Genomic DNA, 24,730 nt, shown 5'->3' on the forward strand with positions numbered 1-24,730 from the left:
GAGACCCTGTCTAAAAATGGTTAAATGAGTCAGGCAGTGGTGGCTCACACCTTTAATCCCAGCACTCAGGAGGCAGAAGCAGGTGGATCTCTGCAGTGAGTTTGAGGCCAGTCTAGTGTGCAGGGAGAGTTCTAGGACAGCCAGGGCTATGCAGAGATACCCTGTCTCATAAAAAAAAGTTACTTACTTATTTATTGGTTTTATTGTTGTTTGCTTTTTTGTTGTTTTGTTTTGTTTTTGAGACAGGGTGTCTCTGTAATACTGGCTGTCCTGGAATTCACTATAAGACCCAGCTGACCACAAACACTGTTTCTGCTTCGTAAGTCCTGGGATTATAGGAGTGTACTACCATTCCTGGCTCTAAATATAACAAAGAAAATTTAATAGAACATTTCCAGAACTTCACAAGTTCCTGTTAGCTGAACAGTGGTAGCATTATGTCTTTAACTCCATCACCAAGGAGACAGGCAAACTGAGAGATTGAGGCCAGCCTGGGCTACATAGCGATCCTGTCAAAAAGGCCCTTGTGCATCACCCTGTGTCCCCAGAAGTCATCCTGATGCATTCTTCTGGCATCTTCAGAGCGTGGTCTCTGGCTTCTGTGGGTTCTTTATACCCTTACATCATTCTGCAAGGTCAAGGCTATGCCCGTAAGACAGAGTTCACTGCATTTACTGTGCTGATGTCTTCACCGGTTCTACAAAGTGTGGATAAGCATGTCTGGGTGTGTAGCTCAGTGGTGCTGTAATGCTTGCATATCCGAGGCCTTGAAATTTCAGTCCCTAGTATTTCTCTGTCTACTCAGAAAGCATCAGTGGTTAAAATTGCTGTTGCCATAGCATGAATCAGAACCATGGTATAAAATGCATTGGTATCATTGTATTCTTCACCATCATTTACTTAGTTTGCAAAAGTTAGTATTGGGCCGGACAGTGGTGGTGCACACCTTTAATCCCAGCACTCGGGAGGCAGAGACAGGCGGATCTTTGTGAGTTCGAGGCCGACCAGGTCTATAGAGCGAGTCCTAGGGCAGGCTTCAAAGCTACACAGAGAAATCCTGTCTTGCTGGGGGGGAGAGGGGGAGCATACCAAAAGAAAGGAATGTAAGTCTGACTTCCCAGAACCCATGTAAAAGGCAATGCGTACCACATGAGTACTCCCATAGCTCTTTAGAGATGACAGTCAGAGCTAGGTGCTCAAGGGCCAGCTAGCCTGCCATAGCCTGGGGAAAACAACAGACACCATCAAACACAGCAGAAGTCAGACCTGACGTTATCATCTGACCACATGCATACTGTGGCACATGCTCACAAGGGATGTGTGCTATATCTCCAACCACTAAAAAAAAGGGCTCTGGCCAGGTGGTAGAGGCACACACCTTTAATCCTAGCTCTCGGGAGGTAGAGGCAGGCAAATTTCCAAGTTTGAAGCCAGCCTAGTCTATAAAGCAAGTTCCAGGACAGCCTCGGGTGGGGGGGGGGGGGGCGAGCAACAACAAAAAACCCTGAAAAATAGGATTCCATCCATCTCGCCCATCACACACACACACTCTCATACACGCACACACACGCACACACAAGCACACACACACACACATTTTTAAAAGGCTCATTGCAGTTTCTAGAGAAATAAAATGTTCAGCATGGCAAGTAAATGAAATTTAAACTCCTTGTTTCCACAGGTGCTGGAGAAAACCTGGAGAACACAATGGCCGCCTTCCAGCAGTAAGTACATCGAAAGGTCCCCTCTTACAGCCTGTCATTGAAGTTAAGTGATGGCGAGAAGGGAGATGGCGTGTGTGTGCTGTTCGCTTGCGATAGCAGTTTCTATAAAATGCCTTTGTTATAGTTTGAAGTATTACACAGAGTGTTTGGCTTCTGTGTAATTGTCAAAGCAGTTTTGAGTAGTCCAAAGACACACTATTTCCAGAGCTGGAAGCAGACATCTGTGACAAGGGACAGACCTGTGAATAGTGCTAGTTGGTCCAGTGCAGAAAGAGCAAATGAGCCAACTGTTTGTTGTTGTTGTTGTTTGGTTTTTTTCCACACAAGGTTTCTCTGTAGCTTTGGTGCCTGTCCCAGAGCCAACTGTGACATTGGTTGCTGGTTATGAATAGGATTTGTGTGTCTTTGTGCCCGGAGTTTCTGTTCAACCGGAACCTGCAATCAGGGTTCTTCTTGGGATCCTCTTGTGTGCTGCTGTTATTTTTTTAGTAAGATGAGTTAAATTGTTTCTATTAATAATGGATTCATAGTTCATACAGAGGCCTTTTCAAGGCTTTGTCATAATAGTAGAGGCTGCAGGAGATGCTGATTGGGGCCCTTGTGCTTTGTCTTGGGGCCCGATGATTGCCATCAGCCTGTTTTCCCTTCTGAATAACAAAATGGGATATGAAGCAAGGCCAATGAAAGGAAGACATTACCTATCCATACTTAGTGAGAAAAGAATTCTAATACAATTTTAAGCCAATTTTTTTTGGTGATGGGTTGGGCATCTCTCTCTGTTGACCAGAGTGGTCCCAAACTCCTAAGCAATATGGAAACATTTTATATGTAATTAGGACCAATCAGGAGGGTTGGTCTGTCTGTTATGCTGGAGATTAAAGTCAGGGCTTCCTGCGTGCTAACATGTGCTCTATGGCCCAGGTACTTCTGCAACCTGGCAGGATTTGGTCTAAGTTCTGCTTTTCACCATTAAGTGACATCTTCAAAGATCATTTCAGGGCTTGAGAGATGACTCAGCAATTAATGCACTGGCTATTCTTTTTTCTTTTTTTTTTTTTTTATTATTTGGTTTTTTCGAGACAAGGTTTCTCTGTGGTTTTGGAGCCTGTCCTGGAACTAGCTCTTGTAGACCAGGCTGGTCTCGAACTCACAGAGATCCGCCTGCCTCTGCCTCCCGAGTGCTGGGATTACAGGCGTGCGCCACCACCGCCCGGCCCGCACTAGCTATTCTTCCACAGGACCCAGGTTCAATTCCCAGCACCCACATGGCAGCTCACAGTGGTCTGTAACTCCTGTTCCAGGGTCCCCAACACCCTCACACAGACATACATGCAGAAAAAACACCATTGCACATAAAATAAAAATAAATAAATCATTTAAAAAAAAAGCTGGGTGATAGTGGCACTTGCCTTTAATCCTAGCACGGGGTTGGGGGGCAGAGAGTTCAAGGCCAACTTGGTCTACAAATGGTTCCAGAACGTTTAGGGCTGTTACACAGAGAAACCCTGTCTTGAAAAACTAAAAAGGATATAGCAACCCCTTCATAGTGAGCATAGAACCTGAAACTAAAGAATTGTGCTGCACGCCCATGCAGTTAGCCAGTCCTTGGGTATATAAATTCTGGCGTTTGTTTTTTGAGATGGTTGCTCATAGACTAGGCTGCCCTTGAAAGGAATATGTGTCTAAACCGACTCTCCTACCTCCACCTCCTGAGTGCTAAGATTACAGGCTTGTACCACCACACCCTGCAAAACCTGACTCGTAAAAGCTAATAAAACTAGGTTATTAAACTGGGCCACATAGGTAAATACAAAGAGGACAATATAATCCCTGTGGTACTTATATGAATGGTAGGAGAAGTAAGTTATATTAGCAATGCCTGGAAGCAGAATTTGGCATAGGTTCAAAATAATTAAGCTTGCCCTGGCTCTCATCTCTCATGAGTGAGTGAGTGAGTGAGAGAGAGAGAGAGAGAGAGAGAGAGAATATCTCCTGTGTGGAGATCGGCAGGAGTCAGTTTCTCCTTTCTCCATGTGGCTCCCTAACTCACTGAGCCATCTTGTCTTGTCAGTCCTCTGCTTCTTTTTGTTTTTGTTTTGTTTTGTTGTTTTTCGACACAAGGCTCTGGCTGTCCCAGAACTTTCTGTAGACCACTCTGCTCCTGTCTCTGCCTCCCAAGTGCTGGGATTAAAGGTGTGCACCACCACTGCCTGGCTCAAATCAGTTTCTTAACAGGACCTTTTGGAAGTTTTATGTTTTTTGTTTTTGACTCTAGTTATGGGTCTGAGAGATGCCTCAAGAATGAACAGTTAACAGCTTTTGCAGAAGACCCTCACAGCTGCCAGCTTCAGCCTCCAGCTCCAGCTGCTGCTTCTGGCCTCACAGCTGCACTCCTGTATGCTGGGAACCACCCGGGGTCATCTGTGGAAGCAGTACATGTTCTTTTCTGCTGAGCCAGCTCTTTGGCCCTTGAAAGTTTTGTGCATTGTTTTGGCGGCATTTTTGTTGTTTTGTTTTGTTTTCCACATCTATCTTTGTGATGGGGGGGGCAAGGTCATATAACCAAGACTCACATAACCCTCACCTTGACATGTAGCTGAAACTGGATCTGAACTCCTAATCATCTTGTCTTCACCCCTCTAAGTGCTAGGGTTACAGATATGCACCACCATGCCTTGCACCTCTCTCTCTGTCTTCTTTTTCTCTCTAAGACAGGGTCTCTCTATATAGTACTGGCTGTCCTTCAGCTCACTATATACACTAGGCTGGCCTTGAACTCACAGAGATCCTCCTGCCTCTTCCTCCTGAGTGGACTGCTGGGATTAAAGGTATGTGCTACCATGTCTGGCTATTCATCTGATTTTGATCATATGCATAGATGACAAATAGGAGATTCTCCTGAAAAAAATTCACTTGAGGATACAGTTCTGCCTTGTTGCACATATGCACTCAGAGCAAGTTCAGGCTCGGTCTCCCCTGTATCATGACATAGAATGAATAGATTCGAATAGAAACTGCCCAAGTTTGATGGTCATTAAGGGGAAGAGAAACTTATTCAAAGGGGATATACATGTAGTCCAGTGCTAGTAGGGATTGGAGAATGTTCTACTAGGTGTGTCATTCGGAGGTAGGGGTGTGTGTGTGTGTGTGTGTGTGTGTGTAATAATTTTCAGGCAAAGTACCCAGACTTTCAAATGAGTTAGAAGAGTGCGGTGTGCTGTTCTTCCCCTAAGCCAAGTACAGTCTATTCACTAAACTATTTGCTGTGTGAGCCTACTTCAACAGGTCTCACAGTGAGGCTGTTCTAGACTGTATATTCTAGATTGGACTCAAACTGGGGACATTCTCCAGCCTCAGCTTCTTAAGTGCTGGGATTTCCGGTGTGAGCTACTATATCTAGCCTTTCCTAGTAGTTTTGCTGTTGAATGTCTTGTTTTTCACTTACTAGCCATTTGTAAATCCTTGTTAGTGAGACACCCTATTCTGTGCAAAGTCTCATCCATGATTCTTCAGTTGATGTGACTCTGAAACTTTGTTACATGCTTAAGTTTAGTGGTTGAATTTTATCTCTAAGATTTCTACTTATTTTCATTGTTATCACTCTATGTCTTTGACAAACTTCTTTTGTTCATGTATTATTTTCCAGATTCATTCACTCATTCCTTTCTCTTCCCTTTCTTTCTTTCGCTGTCCCTGAACTTCACCCTCTGTAGCTGAGGATGACCTTAAACTTCTTACCCTGCCACACCCCCGAGTTCTGGGATCACACAGACTGCACCAGCTCACCTGGTTCTTCTCTTCCTTTACTGTTGTTTCCTAGATCTCCCTCTGGGTGGAATCCATCGGTGGAGTTTTATTTTTACTTTTCACTCTGCTGTCCTCCTCCCTCCTCTCCCAAGTGCTGAGATTACGAGAGTTTACCATCATACTGCCTAATAGTATTATCCTGAAGATGATAAAAAGCAGCCATATTTGTCTTATTTCTTAATAATTTCATGTTATAGGTATGGAAATACACCATAAGAGGAAAGTCTACTTGCCCCAAGTTTTACTAACGTGTCAGAAATTGCCTCCCAAATCTCTTTGTTTCTGGTCAGGTATTTTCCCCACTGTATTGAAATGCCAGAATTAACCATAGCTGCTTTGGAAGAGACAACATGATTCACTTACCATAAGCCACAACATTTTAATAATTTATTATACGATTATAGCATCACTTTGATGAGTCATGATAAATGTGGTTGAGCTATTGTTGTGTGGTAACCTGGATTTTAAAATCAGAATGTTTGTCTCTGATACATGTAAAGTAAATGTTCATCAGTTTTCACAGTGCCATTTTCTCTTATGTCTTCAGTGCAGTTACCATTGGAACTGATATGTTGGAACTGGACTGCCATATCACAAAAGATGAACAAGTTGTAGTGTCGCATGATGCAAATCTAAAGAGGTCAACTGGGATCAATGTAAATGTCTCTGACCTCAAATACTGTGTAAGTAAAAATAAACGAATGGCATTATATGTAGGGCTAAAATATTTAAGGCAGAAAAGAGCCAGATGTCACTACAATAAATAACTTTTGCGATTGATGATGATTAGGCTGGTTTTATGGCTCACAGCTGTAATCCCAGCACTTGGGAAGCTTGCTTGTCCAAAGCTTGAGGCCAGCCTGGGCTCCTGTTTCAAAACAAACAAACAGGAACTGAAGAGATGGCTTCAGTGTTGAGAGCACTGGCTGCTCTTCTAGACGACCCTGTTTCTGTTCGCAGCACCCACATGGTACCTCACAACTGTCTGTAAGTCCAGTTCCAGGGGATCCAACACACTTTTTGGGCCTCTATAGGTATCAGACATATAAGTGGTGCGCAGGCATACATGCAGGCAAAATACTTATAAAATAGAAAAGAAGCAAACAAAACCCAAACCACCCAAACAACAAAATCCCTATGGAATGACAGAGATTAAAATAAGTGAAAAAGGAAAAAGATGTTAAAGTATCTTGGCATGCAGCAAGGAATTTGTGTGGTTCCAATGCAGCTGTGGGGACCTGCTTCCTCTCTTCCTTTAGACAGAGTCTCCTGTAGCCGAGGCTGGCCATGGACTCCCTGTGGAGCCGTGGATAGTCTTGAATTTCTGATAATCCTGCTTTCACTTCCCAGATGCCCTAGGATTGTCGGTATACACCACTGCTGTAGTTAAGATTTCTATTACTGCGAGGAGAGGCCATGACTACAGCAACTCTTATGAAGAATACATTTAATCGTGGTGGCTTGCTTACAGTTTCAGAGGTTCAGGCCATTATCATCAAGACAGGGAGTATGGCATGCAGACAGACATGGTGTCGGAGGAGTAGCTGAGAGTCCTACCTCTCGCAGGCCACAGGAAGTAGACTGAGACACTGGGCGGTATCCTGAGCATAGGAAACCTCCAAGTCTGCCCCCATAGTGGCACACTTCCTCCAACAAGCCCACACCCACTCCAAGAAAACCACACCTCCTGATAGCACCACTCCCTCTGAGATTATGGGGGCCAATGACATCCAGACTACCACAACACTGTGCCAGATTACATGGATGTTGAAGTTAGATCCCAGGGCCTCAGAGACACACTAGGCAAGCACTCTGCTGGCTATATCCCCACTTACATAAATATTTTGATAAAAGTATACGTCATCAAATGTGTAATTACATTGCAAATCAAGTTGTGTATTTGAGTCACATTTAACATAGGAGTTAGTTTTAGCCTTCCAGTGTAGGAAAGCATCATTTAAAAATCTGTTAAAGGGCCAGCAAGATAGCTGAGCAGAGAAAGGTGATTGCCAGGAAAGGCAGACACCCTGAGTTTGATCTCCAGAGCCCAGATCAAGAAGCCAGGTGAGAGGAAAGAAAAAATAAAGTGCTGTGTGTCTGTAATCCCAGCACTCTGACCATAAGATGGGAGATAGAGAAAGGAAAATCATACGGGAGCTCAGGGGCCAGCTAGCCCCAAGCATTCAGAGCAACAGAAACCCCAAAGGAGACCCTACTTCCAAATAAGTGGAAAGAGAAACCCAATTTCCAGAAGTTCTCTTCTGACCTTCGTGTGCGCTGTGGCACACATGGTGCCCACGCTTAGAGTCTTTTAAAAATCTGATTATGAAAGAAATTTAATGAAAGGGGAAACCATCTGGGCCAGCAAGATGGCCCAGTAGATAAAGGCATTCTGAGGCCAAGCCTGACAGTCGTGAGTTCTATCCCTGGAAGCTCTCATGGAAGGAGAGCTGACTCCTGCGTTGTGCCCTCTACACTGTGTGAATGCTCTGCGGTATGCTCAGGCTCACACACACGTGCTAGATAAAAGTAACGGAACATTTTAAATCATATAATCTATCTATGGTCACAACAGTAAGCACTAAGACTAGTGTCTGCTTCTGTCCCCTGGAAAAACCTGACATTAATATGCTATAGTCTGTTGGTATACTCTGTTGGTTTTCTACAGCTTTATATTCACTATTAACTATGTGTATTGTGCTTCAAATTCTGTAATGTGTGTGAGGGCAAATGCCTATAATTACAGTACTCAAAAGTTGTGCCTCTACCTGACCTGGTGACATACACCTTTAATAGCAGCACACAGGAGGCAGAGGCAGGCAGATCTTTGAGTTTGAGGCCAGCCTGTTCTTCAGAGCAAGTTCTAGGACAGCTAGGGCTACACAGAGAAACCCTGTCTCAAATCATCATCATCAACAACAACAACAACAACAACAATAATAATACAAATTTAGGGCCCAGAGAAATGTCTCAGCAGTAGGAGGGTCTTGAGTTCAGTTCCTAGCCCCCACATCAGCCAGTTAGTTCTTGGGTATCCAACACCTCTTGCCTTCAAGGTCATCTACACACACACACACACACACACACACCCCTACACATAATTAAAAATAATAAAAACAAATCTTTTAAAAATGTGAGGAGGCAAAACCTTAAAAAACATACTATAAATTTAAGTATTCCAGATTTCTTGTAGGTGGTGTCTAAGTAATTCTATCATGACTTTGCCTCTGGAAAGCTGAAGGATGCTGTGTTTAAATGTATGCTACGTCTTAATCTTTTTTAAAGATACTAAATCTTTGTCATGTGAAACACCAAAGTGCTTTTTGTTTTTGAGAGATAACTATTTTTTTCATCATATCTTTTTAAGGAGCTCCCACCCTACCTTTGCAAACTGGATGTCCCCTTTCAGAGAGGTAACCTTTCTTTTTTATGGTTTAAATGCTGACATTAAAGTATATTCATTTCTATTGAGAATCATAGTAGTTTCTTGCTAATAGTATTGCCCTCTAACCTGACCTCTGACCTGCAAGTCTAAAACTTTGATGACTGTCTGATTCTAAGAGTATTTGGCCTAAAGATTGAACTATATCACTTAGCTTCAAGTCACTTGACAGCTAATTGAAGCCTGAATACCATAATAATTATATGACTTTAGATTCTTGGAGATACCTTATACTTTTCCGCGTGTGAATGTAGCGCAGGGTGTGTGTGCTATGATAGCCTCAGTCTGTATCCTAAATTTGCTGCGTGTCCCAGACTGGCCTCAAACTCGCAATTGTCCTTCCTTGGCCTGCAGCGGAGTGGGGGTTGGAGAATCGAGCCAACGTGCTTGATGACTTTGTACTACTACTTATGTACATCTAAAGCTCAAGTCTGTTTGTTTGTTTTTTTTTTTTTTTTTTGTTTTTCGAGACAGGGTTTCTCTGTGGTTTTGGAGCCTATCCTGGAACTAGCTCTTGTAGACCAGGCTGGTCTCGAATAAAGCTCAAGTCTGATGGCATTGCCGGTGCTTATAGTAGCTGGCCATTAGAAATAGAATGGAGAATAAATAATTAAGTAAATGAATAGAAAGAGCCTCTTAAGCCAGACAGTGGTGGTGCACACCTTTAATCCCAGCACTCGGGAGGCAGAGGCAGGTGGATCTCAGTGAGTTCGAGGCCAGCCTGGTCTACAAGAGCTAGTTCCAGGACAGGCTCCAAAGCTACAGAGAAACCCTGTCTCGAAAAAAAAAAAAAAAAGAAAGAAAGAAAGAAAAGAAAATGAAAGGCCTCTTGTAGATCCTTTCTGATTCTGATACATTTGTTTAAAATTTTTAAAGTAGCACTTATTTATTTTATTTATTTATTATTTTTGGTTTTTCTTTTTCTTTTTTTTTTGGGGGGGGGGACCTCTAAAAGTTACTGGATATTTGCGAGACAGGGCAGCTAGGGCCACCTTGTCTCAAAACATAAAAACTAAGAGCTGGAGACTAGCTTAGTGGTGAAGAGTGATTGCTGTTCCTCCCGGGGGAGTTGAGTTTGGTTCCTAGCACCCACATTGGTTTGCTCACAACTGCCTGCCTCTAGCTTCAGGGGATTTCAGGCCTCCTCCAGCCTCCTCCAGCCTTCTCCAGCACCCACAGGAAACACACATGTGCTTACAGACACACAGGTAAATTAAAACAATAAAAATTAATAATCGAGCCGGGCGGTGGTGGCGCACGCCTTTAATCCCAGCACTCGGGAGGCAGAGGCAGGCGGATCTCTGTGAGTTCGAGACCAGCCTGGTCTACAAGAGCTAGTTCCAGGACAGGCTCCAAAACCACAGAGAAACCCTGTCTCGAAAAACCAAAAAAAAAAAAAAAAAATTAATAATCGAATAAGAATGAAAACCATCCATTTGTAAGGCAGGATTCAATCTAACGTGTGTCTGATTTGTCTTCACTTAAGTATCTTTAATAATCTATATTGATTTGAGGAAATCTTTTGAGACAGGGTCTCTCTGTGTAGCCCTGGCTGTCCTGGAACTTACTCTGTAGACCAGGCTGGCCTCGAATTCAGAGATCTGACCATCTCTCCCTCTTGAGTGCTGGGATTAAAGGCATGTACCACCGCTGCCTGGCTAAGTATTTTAAATATAAGATCCCCATGCAGCCAGTAGGCACTGCTTTAATAACACAGAACTAGGGTATCATGCCTACAATTTTTAGATTGTTAGTAACAGAAATCAGTTTAAATTAGCTTTAGGAAAGAGATAAATTATAGGGGGTGGAGAGATGGCCAGCAGTGAAAGTCCATATTGCTCCTCCAGAGGACTGGGATTCAGTTCCCAGTACCCATGTGTGACACTTTATAACTACAGTCTCAGGGGACCCAACACCCACACACAAATGCATAAATAGAGATTTAAAAAATAAAAAGCAGATTTATTAGATAGATATTGGTGATTTTGACATTAAGTGTAATACCCAGAGACACGAAAAGACCCCTGTATCAGCCCTTTTATCTATTTGTCTTTGTGTGTTTTCACTTACATCTCTAACAAAGATGTTAGACTAGCTGTTAGACATGTTGGCTGTGAAGTCATAGCAATCCTCCTGCCTTAGCCTCCTAAGTGCTGGGATTGCAAACATGTGGTACTACTGTCTTAGAGTTTCTGTGAAGAGACACCATGACTACAGCAACTCCTTCTCTGCCCCTAAGACAGGGTTTCTGGGTGTAGCCCTGACTGTCCTAGAACTCACTCTGTAGACCAGGCTGGCCTCCAACTCACAGAGATCCACCTGCCTCTGCTTCCCAAGTGCTGGGATCACAGGCACTTGCCACCACCCACCAAGCTGACCTTGAATTCTTCATACTCTCTCAAGTGCTGGGATCACAGGCAGTCACCACTGTGACCAGTTTACGCAGTGCTGGGGGGAGGGGTCTAACCCACCACCTCATGCTGGACAAACGCTGCCAACTGCTCTGCATTCTTAGCCTAAGTTTTCTACATTAAAGAATGATTTTTAGATTTATTTTTTATGTGTATAAGTGTTTTCCCTTCATGTGTGCATGCGCACTACATGCCTGGTGCTTTTAGAGTTCAGAAGAGCGCATCAGGAGTCCCGGAACTGGAGTTACGGGTGGTTGTGAGCCACCACGTGGGTGCTGGGAACCAACTTAGGTTCTCCGCACGAGCAGCAAATTCTTCTTACCGTCTCTCTAGCCCAAGTTTTTCCTTTTTAAACATAGGGATTTTTACATGATTTATATAGTCTGTGATAAATTTAAACTCATTTGTATAAGTGCTAGATATCCATCCCAAGATTTTTTTATTTGGTTGGTTGGTTTTGTTTTGTTCTGGGTTTTTTGTTTGTTTGTTTTTCCAAGACAGTATTTCTCTAGTAACCTTGGTTGTCCTTGACCTCAGATCACCTGCCTCTGCCTCCCAGTGCTGTGATTTAGGCGTGCACTCAGCTCCTCGCCGTATTTTTTAAGTATTTTTTAAAATAGTAAATGCAGAACGAGTTTACTGATGAACTTTATGACTAAAAAGCCTAGGGGCTATATACGTTTGTTCAAGACTGGTTCCAGTTAATCATGCAATAATCACTTTCTTTCATTTGATCTCTTGGATCTATGTTTTATCTATTAGCTTTAGCTTTGTTCCCAAAGATTTTAATGTTTATTTTATTTATTTATTGTGGGGCTAGGACTAGGTGGTCATATCTGTGTGTGTGGCGAGTGTGGGACTCAGTCCTTTGCCTCCATCATGTGTGTCTTGAGAAATCAGGCTTGGCAGTGAGCACCTGTATACACTCAGCCATCTCTCTCTCTCTCTTTTTTTTTTTTCCCGAGACAGGGTTTCTCTGTAGCTTTGGAGGCTGTCCTGGAACTCGCTCTGTAGACCAGGCTGGCCTCAAACTCCTAGAAATTCACTTGCTTCTGCCTCCCTAGTGCTGGGATTAAAGGCGTGCACCACCACTCACCCAGTCTACTCAACCATCTTATTGGCCATCAGGGACACCGTTTGTACTTTTTCTTTTCTGAGACATGGTCTCTCTACCTAGTACTGGCTGTCCACGCTGGTCTAAGCTCATAGACATCCACCTCCCTCTGCCTCCTGAAGTTGTTCACCAGCATGCCTGGCCTTATACATAATTTTTATTACTCTTTTCTTTGAATTAAACTACATTGGTGGTAGTGATTTGACAGATAATGGGCTGGAAAGATGGTTCCGTGGTTAAACATACTTGCTGCTTTGCAGAAGACCTGGGTTTGGTTCCCAGTATCCACATGGTGTCTAGCAAACCATCCAGAACTCCAGTTCCAATGCATCACACAGCCTCTTCTGGCCTCGGGCACGCATTTGGTGTACATGCAAGCAAAATGCTCATACACATAAAAGAAAATGAACACATCTTTTTAAAATTTTATTTGTATGTTATGTTCATTGATGTTTTGCCTGTGTGAGGGTGTCAGATCCCCTAGAGCTGGAGTTATGGACAGGTGTGAGGTTCCATTTGGGTGCTGGGGATTGAACCTGGGTCCTGTGGAAAGACTAGTCAATCCTTTTAACTGCTGAGTGGTCTTTCCAGTCCCTAAATACATTTTTAAAAATATTCATTTGAGCCGAGCAGTGGTGGCACATGCCTTTAATCCCAGCACTTGGGAGGCAGAGGCAGGCGGATCTCTGTGAGTTTGAGACCAGTCTGGTCTATAAGAGCTAGTTCCAGTACAGGCTCCAAAGCTACAGAGAAACCCTGTCTAAACCAAAAAAAAAAAAATTCATTTGTATTATTTTTAAGTGTGTGTGTCGTGTGAACATATGCATGCGAGGACATAAAGCTGAAGTTATAGGTAATGCAAGTCACCCATTGTGGGTTTCAGGAACGGAATTCTAGTCCTTTGGAAGAGTAGTATGTGCCCTTAACTGCTAGCCATCTGTCCATCTTTCTTTAAAAATTTATTTTTAGAGCCGGGCGATGGTGGCGCACGCCTTTAATCCCAGCACTCGGGAGGCAGAGGCAGGCGGATCTCTGTGAGTTCAAGACCAGCCTGGTCTACAGAGCTAGTTTCAGGACAGGCTCCAAAGCCACAGAGAAACCCTGTCTCGAAAAACAAAAACAAAAAATGTATTTTTAATTAATTTAACCAGTTAAGTTATTGGATTTGTTTTGCCTAAGAATTATTCTCAAGTCTCTGAAAACTTCTATGATAATCTCATAGCAAAACAGTCTCAATAATGAACGGTTAAATTAAAATAATTATCTGGATGTGGGGGCATACATCTTTAATCCCAGCACTATGGAGGCAAAAACAGGCAGATCTCTTGAGTCTGAGGCAAGCCTGGTCCACACAGCGAGTTCCAGGGCAGCCAGGGCTATAGAGTGAGACCCTGTTTCAAATCAATAAAGTAATTAAATTATTGTATAGCTATTCGATAGAGTTTTTTTAAGCCTTTAAATAACTTCACACTTTAAATGACAGTCTGAGCAAGGTCACAGGCCTAATCAAGAGGTTGAGGCCGGAGGATCAGTCATTCAAGGCCACTCCCCCGCCCCCATAGTGAATTCAAGGTCATCATGGGCTACGTGTGATACTGTCTCAAAAACCACAATCAAAGAAAAATTTTAAAAATCAGCAGGGTAGGGCTGGAGCAACCACATGGTGGTCCACAACCATCTGTAATGAGGTCTGGTGCCCTCTTCTGGTTAACTGTATACATAATAAATAAAAATAAATATTAAAAAAAAATCAGCAGGGTATATGTAGCTCAGTGGTAGAGAGATGCCTAGAATGTGTGTGACCCTGGGTTTATCCCAAGCAGCACAAAGCAAAAGGTGAGACAGAAGCCCGCGAGAAAATAGCATCTGTGGATTGTATCAGTAGCAATATTTGTATGGTGTATGGGTTTGCAAGATGTTGCCACTGGGAAAGCTGGACAAAGAGTGTGTAGATCTGTGTACTGTTTCTTACAGTCTTCATGTGACTCTAGTAATCTTGAAAACTTAAAAAATTGAAGTCACAGCTGGGCATGGTGGCACACGCCTGTAATCCCAGCACTTGAGGCAGAGGCAGGCAGATCTCTGAGAACTGAAGGCCAGCCTGATCTACAGAAGTTGTTCCAGGTGAGCCAGGGCTGCACAGAGAAATCCTGTTTCAAAAAACGACAAAAATAAGATTAAAAAAAAAGAAATCAAAATTTAAAAGTATAACATAAAAATATTTTTACGGACATAAAAATAGCAGGCTAAAAACCAAAGACACGAGGAAAGAAGGAAGCCACCGAGTGCTCACGATGACATGTCTGTGTTATTATATTTCATATGGCCTTTTTTTCCTTTATTCTTGGTCTTATTTTGTCATGCACATGTACTATAAATTCAACCATTAAGGAAGAGTTCTCCTTTAAGAATGGAAGTTACCGTTTAAAAATCTTATTTTCTCAGCATGCAAGTGTGAAGGAAAAGATAACCGCATTCCACTGCTGAAGGAGGTGTTTGAGGCCTTTCCTGAGACTCCCATTAACATCGACATCAAAGTCAACAACAATGTGCTGATTAAGAAGGTACGGTAGGGACAGTGCCTCAGTAAGGTCAGGGTAGGTGACAGATTGCTGGTGTGCGGGGAAATGCGATATTTCGGGGCTCAGCATTGTTTGATTTCAAAAACTAAATAATGCGGGAGTAGGTGAGAGACTGATAGTGATCGAGGAAACTGGATAGCTGGGCCTCGGCACTGTCTAAAGTCATGCCCATAAAGGTCACCTCGAAACTTTCCTATGCCCTGTTTTCAGAGTAAGCTGGGTTATCCTGGTGCGGGATAACAGGAAGCTCTCTTGGGCTCCAGACATCCTGATGTTTCTGTAATTGACTACCAGTCTTAAGTTGTTTCACTCGGGATTCGTTCATGTCAGAATACTAAGTAGTCCTATTCTAATACATTTTAGAATGGTAAATGTAAATAATTTTGCATTTCATAAAATAGTCTCAATTTACTTGCCAGTTTTTCCACAATTTTATACTGTCTATTGGCAGATAATTGATTGTAATCCATTTTTAAAGTAAAATAATACAGGTGGATTTACACATAAGCATATGTGTAAAATTTTGAATTTTCCTGTGTAGGTCTCAGAATTGGTGAAGCAGTATAAGAGAGAGCACCTAACAGTGTGGGGCAATGCCAGCTCTAAAATCGTAGAAAAGTGCTACAAAGAGGTAAGCTTCAGTCACCCGGGATGCTGGCTCATGTGTGCTTGGAAGGAACCAGCCAGAAGCTGCTCAAGATGGACTCAAGTCCAGGGGTCTTGACTGGGTTCATTTTTCTCTGCCTGTTAAAGAATTAAAACACAGAAAAGGTCAGAAGTGCCCCAGGTAGCAGCAGTCTGCAGAGAAAAAGACCCTCTGTAAAGTCGAGGAGTTGGGGTGGGGCGAGGCTCAGAAAGCTGACAACCCAAGGCCTTCCTAAGGCTTGGGGCCTTCAAAGCCTCTGAAGAGTCAGTGCCCTCCTGAACTTCAGGATGGTTGATTAGGCTGTGTCTGTTGTGTGACACATCCTGATCAAGCCCCAGATTGTTTGAGCTAGTCCATCTGCAGGGGGCCTGCTGGTGGGTGGCAAAAGCTGCCAGGCTGAGGAAGAAACTGGCCATCTTGGAAATCAGTGGGTTCCTTACCCTAGTGGCCCCTCTCTTCCCTGCCTGTCTGTCTGTCTGCCACAAATCAGACTGGTTCACTGAACTGTATCACATGTGTGTGTAATTTCAAAACAAACTATTTTCTTTTCCAAGTTGTTTTTGCTCCCCACCCCCACACTCAAGCCAAGGTGATGAGTGTTACGTGGACATCACCTTTGAAAATTTCCTGGTTGTTGAACATGTGTCTGTCTGCTTTGCTTTGTTTCTGAAGAGATTTTTCACTTTCCCTCCAGCCACTTTCACGAGCTCATAGAACTTAGAATTCAAATGCCGAAAAAAAGTCTTAAGAACTAGAATTTGTTTTTATTTTTGTTTATACAATTAATTCATTTACTTGTGATGCTGGATTCAACCAAGCCTGACACATTTGCTGGATCATGTCAGGCCGCCATGACATCCTAAGCCCAAGGCCCCTGTTTTAGGACACAGATGAGATCAAAGTGTAGGAGAAAATATCATGACACAAATAGAAAATCCCAGATAGATTCAAAGAACTCTTTTAGGACAGTCCTTTTTTCTCAGCAGAAAAAACGAAAACACTCAGGGTCCAACATGCCGTGACTGAGTGCAGCTGAGGCCCCATCGAGCCGAGTAAGTGTTGTCGATGAGCTCTGGGCTGAGGGCCCAAGGGAGCTTGTGAACAAAAGGAGACCACAGAACTCACGTGTTGCCTACACAGCTTCAGGTCTTAAGAACTCACAACTAGATTTTTTTTCCCTCATAGCTGGTCACTGTCAAATAATATTTTAAGGTATTAAATACAGGGAGAGACTGTACTGGAGGCCTCTTGACCTGCTAGCGTTTTTTACATCCTCACACAGCTTTTCAAAAGATAATGATTGCACAAATGCCTGGGAGCTGAATCTGTCTTAAGTTACTGGTAGGGAATGTACAACCACTTTCTTCAGTAGTCGAAGAGGGTTTGGTTTTTTTTTTTGTTTTGTTTTGTTTTTTAAAATACACTGTTTCCGTATGAACCAGCAATTTCATCTTCATCATTCATCCCCAAACCCATGCAAAGGTAGGAGGAGGAAGCTGACTCCACAGAGTTGTCCTCTGATTGCCACTTGTGACCCGTGCCATGAACAACTGTGTGCACACCATGCATATGCACAAAAACAGATTAAAAGTTAAGCTGGGTGTGGTGACATATGCCTTTAATCCCAGTGCTCAGGAGACACAGGCAGGCAGATATATGAGTTTGAGGTCAGCCTGGTCTAAAAAGAGCAACCATGTCTCACAAAACAAAAATAATTACTATAAGAAAAATGAAAAACTCAGCCTTAAACCAGGCTTGCAATGTAGGCCTGTAATCCCAACTACTCTGGAGGCTGAGGCAGGAGGATCAGATGGTCAAGGTAAACCTGGGTTACAAAGTAAATTCAAGGCCAGCCTGGAAAACTTAGCAAGACTTTGTCTCAAAATAAAAAAGTAAAAAGAGTTGTAGAACACTTCCCCTAGCGATACTCAAAGCCTTGGGTTCAAACACACAGAGGTGCACACACACACTCAGAATGTTACATACTGATGGGGTGGTATGGCTCAGCAGGTCCTGCAGCCAAGCCTAAGGACCTGAGTTCAATCCCCCAGGCGCCAGACTGTGGAAGCAGAGAGTTGTCTTCTGATACCACACACGCACCCCCACCCTCCAGTAAATACATATAAAATTTGAAAAGTTACGTGCTGGGGCCAGAGAAATTAATCACTTGTTGCTCAAGCTTAAAGCCTGAGTTTGAGTCCCAGAATCCACAGAGTAGGCATGAGGTTGACCTCCAAACATGGGCACAAGTACCGCTACCGCAAACAAACATGTACACACACAGGTACGTGTACACACACACACAAATAGGAATGAATAAATAAGACCCTTCTTTTAAAAAGGATTGTATGCTGTGTGTTTCCATCTGTATAACAGTCTCAAAACTGTAGATGTGAATTGCAGATTGGTGGCTGCCGGGAGACAGGGACTGGAGGGGGTAGGGAGTGGGCACAGCGTTGATAGACTACCCTGTATCTCATTCGTGGTGGTTATAGGAACCTGTACACGGATCACACAGAGTTTACACACACAGAGATGGAAACAGGGCTGACACAAAGGAAAAACGGTGCAAGCTGAATAGAATCTGACATCTAATCGGCAGCACAGCGGTGTCAGCGGGCTTTGGTCCTCTAGTACAGCCCCGTCACACGTCATCACACTCTGTCTTCCTAACGCTCTGTGAGTCTATGGTTATTCCTCAGTAAGAGTTAGATTCTCGTTCTAATTCACAAAATTCTGTTCATTCATTTTATAACAGGGTCTCATGTATCCCAGGCTGGTCTCAAACTTGAGATCCCTGTGGCTTGGCCTCCCCTGTGCTGGGCGTGCGGTACACAGTGCTATAGTTCATGTTCTCTACTCGATCCATAGCAGGGCAGAACAGTGACTTATCCGCAACGATATTGATGTGCGTATGCGCTCTAGGTGCTCTTTTCGTTGTTTTGTTTTGTTTTTGTTGTCATTTTGGTTTTTGAGACAGGGTTTCTTTATATAGTCCTAGCTGTCCTGGAAGTCACTCTGTAGACCAGGCTGGCCTCGAACTCAGAGATCCGCCTGCCTCTGCCTCCCGAGTGCTGGGATTAAAGGCGTGCACCACCACCGCCCGGAATGAGCTGTGCATTTTTAACGGGACTCAGATTCGTCTCTTTTTTTTGCTGTTGTTTTGGTGTATTTCTCCTAGTCCCTCGTTCATGCGTAACCAACAGACCCCCGTGTTACAAAAGTCCCAGAGAGGCTTCAATGTCATCCATTGCTCCACAGGGCTCCAAAGTAGATAATCACTTATGGATTATGGACTAGCTATTTCTGAGTTGTTACTGTAATGAATATTTATAATTCAGAAAGTGTCTGCAAGAGTTGTCAACATATAGTCTGGGAAATATATTCTGAGGTTTATAAAAGGATCCTGCTTACTAAAGTAACATACAGCATTGTTTGTGTTTCAGAACTCAGATATTCCTATACTCTTCAGCCTACAGCGTGTGCTACTGATCCTTGGCCTTTTCTTCACCGGCCTCTTGCCCTTTGTGCCCATTCGAGAACAATTTTTTGAAATTCCAATGCCTTCTATCATACTGAAGTAAGTCCCTATGCATTTTACCGGTCAGCCATTACTGAGTGCTCACGGAAAGGCTTCTGGTCATCCCCATCACTGTGGCTTGACTCTGGATGCTAGGGATCGAACACAGGCCTTTCCAGTGCAGCGTGTGGGTGGATTCTCCCATCTCTAACCTTGATCTTTACTGTAATTCACACGGGGCTTAGCCCACTAAACTTGGGTTTGCTCTCACCTGTGCTGAGTGGTGGTAGAATCCCTAGGAGGTGATTAGATAATTTAGGGAGATGGATTCCTTTCTTGTAGGAATGAGTGTTGCCCTGTTTCCTTCTGTTGCTGCTCCGCACGTCCAAGCGCCTCCCTTCTGCAAGCCCACTGCTTTCCTGCCACCCCAAAGCCCTTACAAGAAGCAAACCAATACCAGTGCTGTCCTTTGCGCTTCTAGAACTGTGTGAACCTCTTTTCATGTGAAGAACCCAGCCTCTGACACTTTATTATAGCTACAGGAAAACAGACTAAAGCAAATATCAACAATTATAAAAAATAGAACTTCCTACCCCAATATAGGCAGTTGAGAGCTTCTGGGGAGAGGGTCGGCCTTCCTCCATGTTATAGCTACCTTGTCCCTGCTCTAGTAACTCCACTCCCAGGCTCGTGGAAGCAACCCTAACTAAACTGAGCTTAAAAATAGAGGGAGCATGAACATAAGACGGGGGTTTAGTGGAAGGAAGAAAGAGTCCAAAAGGAATGGGGATGGGTAGAATGTGATCAAAGTACATGTATAAAATTTTCAGGAAATATATTAGCAATATTTTCAGGAAATTAATAGATGTTTGTGGGACTTAGGATATATTTTAGTGGTTGAGCTCTTGCTAGTCAATGTGAAATCCTTGGTTCAGTCTCCCACAGAAAAAATTCTGATATCAAAAGCTTCTTAATATAATTAGATCATGTTTTCTTTGTGTGTAGGGGGATTAACCTCTGACATTGTTCCTCAGGATTTATCCACCTTATTTTTGAAACAGGATCTCTAACTGGGACCTGGGGCTCACGGATTATTCTAGATTAGTTGGCCGGCTTGCCTGTCTCTACCTTCCCTGCACTAGGATTACAAAGTGCACATTTAGTGTGGGCGCTGGGGATCAAACTCAGGTCACCTTGCTTGCATAAGCACAGCACTTAAACTGTCTGAGCCACCCCCTCAACCCCATGATCCCCAGCCAAGTTTTTATTACATTTACGTACTGTGTGTGTGCGTGAGGGTACTCACATGTGCCACTACACACGAACATGTAGAGGCCAGAGGGCAACATCAGCAATCAGTTCTCTCTTCTACCACATGGGTCATCAGATTTGGTAGCAAGCACCTCGCTGAGCCATCTCTCATTAGCTCCTGTTGCAGGCCATTTTCACTGTTTGAGATTCTTAGTGATGAACTTTTTACTTTATCAGTTCTCAATATCAATATGGGATTTCAGGCATGCACGCTCCACTCTGCTTAGAAAACACTTGTCCGCGAAGAAGCCATTTTCATCTGCTGTACTGAAAGATTCTAACCATTCATTACTGAAGTGTTTAGCTTGTTCCTGCCTAGACTGAAGCGCCACATCCTCTAGATAGCTCAGTGAACTCTATAGAGAAGCGAATGTTATTGCAGGACAAACATAGGACACAGAAGCACTGTGATTACAAGGGCCAAGGAGGTGAGCAAGCATGAGGACCTGATACCCATTTAAAATTAGGGTACAGCAGCATCATATGCAGCTCCAACACTGTGGAACGGAGACAGGCAGATTCCTAGAGCTTACTGCTCAGCCTGCAGGACCAAGCCAGTGAAGCAAAGGTCCAGAGAGAGACCCTGTCTCAAAGGGAAAAAAAGAGATGGAAAATGATCAAGAAAGATTCACATTATCACACACACACACACACACACACTTGCACAAACGCACATGACATACACCTCACAGTGAATATGACTTAAGACATAGAATATTATTTCTATTTGTTTTGATATTGTGTGCAGTATCCTGGACATTTAATAAAATAATTAGGACTTGTATTTAGTAGTGAGGTAATTAATATTTGAGGTACGAATCCTTTAGGTTCCTGAAATTTTGAACAGGGCTCTTCCATCTGGACCAATGTTAGAGAAAACTTTATTTATTTTTAATTTATTTATTATGTATATAGTGTTTTGGGCACCAGATCTCATTATAGATGGGTGTGAGCACCATGTGATTGCTGGGAATTGAACTCAGGACCTCCGGAACAGCAGTCAGTTCTCTTAACCTCTGAGCCATCTCTCCAGCCCTAAAGAAAACTTTATACTGAGAGTTTCTGTTAAAAACAAAAATCAGGCTGGATAGTGATGGCCCACATCTTTGATCCCAGCACTTAGGAGGCACAGGCAGGCAGATCTTTGAGTTCAAGGCCAGCCTGGTCTACAGAGCATGTTCCAGGACAGCCAGGGCTCCACAGAGAAACCAGGTCTGGAAAAATAAAAACAGAACAAAAGAAAGAAAATTGGAGGTAGAGATGCAGTTTGGTTGTTAGAGCTCTAGGCTAGTATCCATGATGCCCCAGATTTGATCCCAGAATTGCATAGACTGAGTGTGGTGCCAATGCGGTGGCTAGGGACATGGCCTAGTGGGTAAAGTGACTGCCGCCAAAGCATGAGGACCTGAGTTCAGGTCCCATATGCCCATGTAAAGCCAGATGCGATGCAGCAGTCTGCAACAGTAACCTACAGGCTGGTAGGAAACAGATTGATGATCCCTGGAGTTCAGTCAGCTTAGCCTGTGTGTGAGAATGCAGAGAGAGGGAAGGGGAAGGAGGGGGGAGAAGAGGACAGCGAGACTATCAGCAGAAGTTAGAATAGAAACAGGAAATGAAGAACGGAGGAGCACGGAAAGCCTGTTTGACAAGTGACAAATCGAGAGCACACAGAGAAGCCTTGGCAGGAATGAGGTGTGGCATAGATTTCCTGGCCTGTGGCTGTGCAGCTTCAGACCTCAGAAACTGGAAGAAGGCACTCAGGGTAGGGCTTGATTGCTATGTTGTCCTTTCTTCCTAGGAAGGGTAATTTAAAAGCCCAGGCTCCAGACCTTCAAATACGGATGCAGGAATAAAATCTGTGGCCGCCAGAGTGCCACACTCTGTAATCCTAGCTCTCAAAAGGATGAAGATTGCAAGTTCAAGACCAACTTATGCTACATAGTGAGACTGGGGGGAGTCGGAGTATGCAAAGCATAAAGGAAATTAAAGCTGCAAAGCCTGCATTAAAAGAAAAAGCATCAGGGGCTGGAGAGATGGCTCAGTGGTTAAGAGCACTGGCTGCTCTTCCAGAGGTCCTGAGTTCAATTCCCAGCAACCACATGGTGGCTCACAACCATCTATGATGAGATCTGGTGCCCTCCTCTGTCGTGCAGGCATACATGGAGGCAGAATGTTGTATACATGATAGATAAATAAATCTTTAAAAAAAAAGAAAAAGCGTCAGTAGTCAGGTGTGGTGGCTGTACCTGTAATCCCAACACTTCAGAGTCGAGACCCTGTCCCAAAGGAAACCAGATCAAAATGAAACAGCAGCAAGGCATCCAACTTTTGTCCATATATATATATAGACAGAGCCTCGCTATTTAACCCTGGCTGGTCTAGAACTCCATTTGTAGACGAGACTGGCCTTAAACTCAGAGACAGATTCTCCCCGGCCCCATTTCTTCCTCCCTAGTGCTAGGACCAAAGATGGACACCACCACACCAGACACAGTGATGCCAATCCATAGAACAGTGTGGTTGAGTGTTTAAAATTTAATTTTTTATGTATGTATGGATATTCTACCCATATATGTCTATGCACCCCATGTGTGCCTGGTACCTACACAGGCCAAAAGAGGCTGTCAGATCCCCTGGAGCTGGAATTACTGACAGTTGTGAGCTGCCATATGGGTTCCAGGAACCGAACCTGGATCTCTTTGAGATTGGCCAATGCTCTTAGCTGTTGAGCCATCTCTCCATCCTTTTGTTGTTATTAAATCTACCACATAATAAATTTAACAAGCAGTACAGAAGAAAAAAAGATATGTCAAAACAGAAGATAAGATATAATAAGCACCAGGCCACTGGTAAATTAATTTTTCATTAGTTTTGTTTAGCTTTGTTTGGTGTTAGTAAGTCAGTTTAAATCCAGTGGAGACAGAACCAGATTTCTATTATTTTTGTCCTTTGACAAGTATTTTTAAATTTTATTTATTGTTTGTTATTGTTTTTTGGAGACAGGGTCTCTCACTGTGTAGTTCTCTCTGTCCTGGAACTCACTGTGAAGATCAGACTGGCTGGGAACTCACAGCAATCCTCCTGCCTCTGCCTCCCGTCTATCTGTAGGTACTGTTTTCAGTTTGAATTGGTCTTGCTCTGTCACGCTGGTACATTCCTGTGTTCCTGATTCAGTCTTCTTCTGCTTCCCTTAGGCTGAAAGAGCCACACACTATGTCCAAAGGGCATAAGTTTCTCATCTGGCTTTCTGATACGTAAGTACTTTAATTATGACTGGGGCTGTGTGTGCTTGTGTATTTTAAAGATTGTTGGGTTTTGTTTGTTTTTGTCTTGTTTTGGAGTTTTTTTTTTTATTTTATTTATTTTTATTTATTTATTATGTATACAATATTCTGTCTGTATGCCTGAAGGCCAGATGAGGGCGCCAGACGTCCCTACAGATGGTTGTGAGCCACCATGTGGTTGCTGGGAATTGAACTCAGGACCTTTGGAAGAGCAGTCAATGCTCTTAACCACTGAGCCATCTCTCCAGCCCCCGTGTTTTGGAGTTTTTTTGTTGTTGTTGTTGTTTTCATTTTTTGTTATTTTCGAGACAGGGTTTCTCTGTGTAGCTTTGGAGCCTGTCCTGGAACTAGCTCTTGTAGACCAGGCTGGCCTCGAACTCACAGAGATCCGCCTGCCTCTGCCTCTCAAGTGCTGGGGATTAAAGGCATGTGCCACCACTGCCCGGCTTGTTTGTTTTTTGAGACAGGGTTTCCGTGTGTAACAGCTCTGGCTATCCTAGAACTCGCTCTGTAGACTAGACTGGCCTTAAACTTACAGAGATTCACTTGCCTCTACCTCCCAAGTGCCAGGATTAAAGGTGTGCACCCTCACCGCCTGGCAAGGTTGTTTTTTAATTGCATGTATATGTGTGCAAGCCTGCATGTACGTGTCCCTTGTGCCTGAGGAGGCCAGAAGAGGGCATCGAATCTCTTGAAACTGGATGGAGTTAGAGGTAGCTATGAGCTGCCTAATATGGGTGTTAGGAATCAACCCTGAGTCCTCTGCAAAAGTAGCAAGTGTGCCTGGTGGTGGTGGCGCACGCCTTTAGTCCCAGCTCTTAGGAGGCAGAGTTAGGGGATCTCTGTGAGTTCTAGGCTAGCCTGGTCTACAAGGAGCTAGTTCCAGGAC

General features: G+C 43.5%; 1 protein-coding gene across 1 annotated transcript in view; it reads left to right on the forward strand.

Annotated features, from left to right (window-relative positions):
* Gdpd1 (glycerophosphodiester phosphodiesterase domain containing 1) overlaps positions 1-24,730 on the forward strand; it is a 35,623-nt gene that overhangs the window by 6,892 nt on the left and 4,001 nt on the right. Inside the window, exons 2-8 of the mRNA XM_041665900.1 lie at positions 1,682-1,724; positions 6,079-6,214; positions 8,899-8,944; positions 14,944-15,062; positions 15,622-15,711; positions 19,173-19,306; positions 23,752-23,811. Coding sequence (XP_041521834.1) covers positions 1,682-1,724; positions 6,079-6,214; positions 8,899-8,944; positions 14,944-15,062; positions 15,622-15,711; positions 19,173-19,306; positions 23,752-23,811 — 628 coding nt within the window. The remainder of the gene's footprint in view (positions 1-1,681; positions 1,725-6,078; positions 6,215-8,898; positions 8,945-14,943; positions 15,063-15,621; positions 15,712-19,172; positions 19,307-23,751; positions 23,812-24,730) is intronic.

Source organism: Microtus oregoni, unplaced genomic scaffold, assembly GCF_018167655.1.
Source record: "Microtus oregoni isolate MIOR12 unplaced genomic scaffold, Mior012 000015F_ref0000493, whole genome shotgun sequence".
NCBI classification, from domain to species: domain Eukaryota; kingdom Metazoa; phylum Chordata; class Mammalia; order Rodentia; family Cricetidae; genus Microtus; species Microtus oregoni.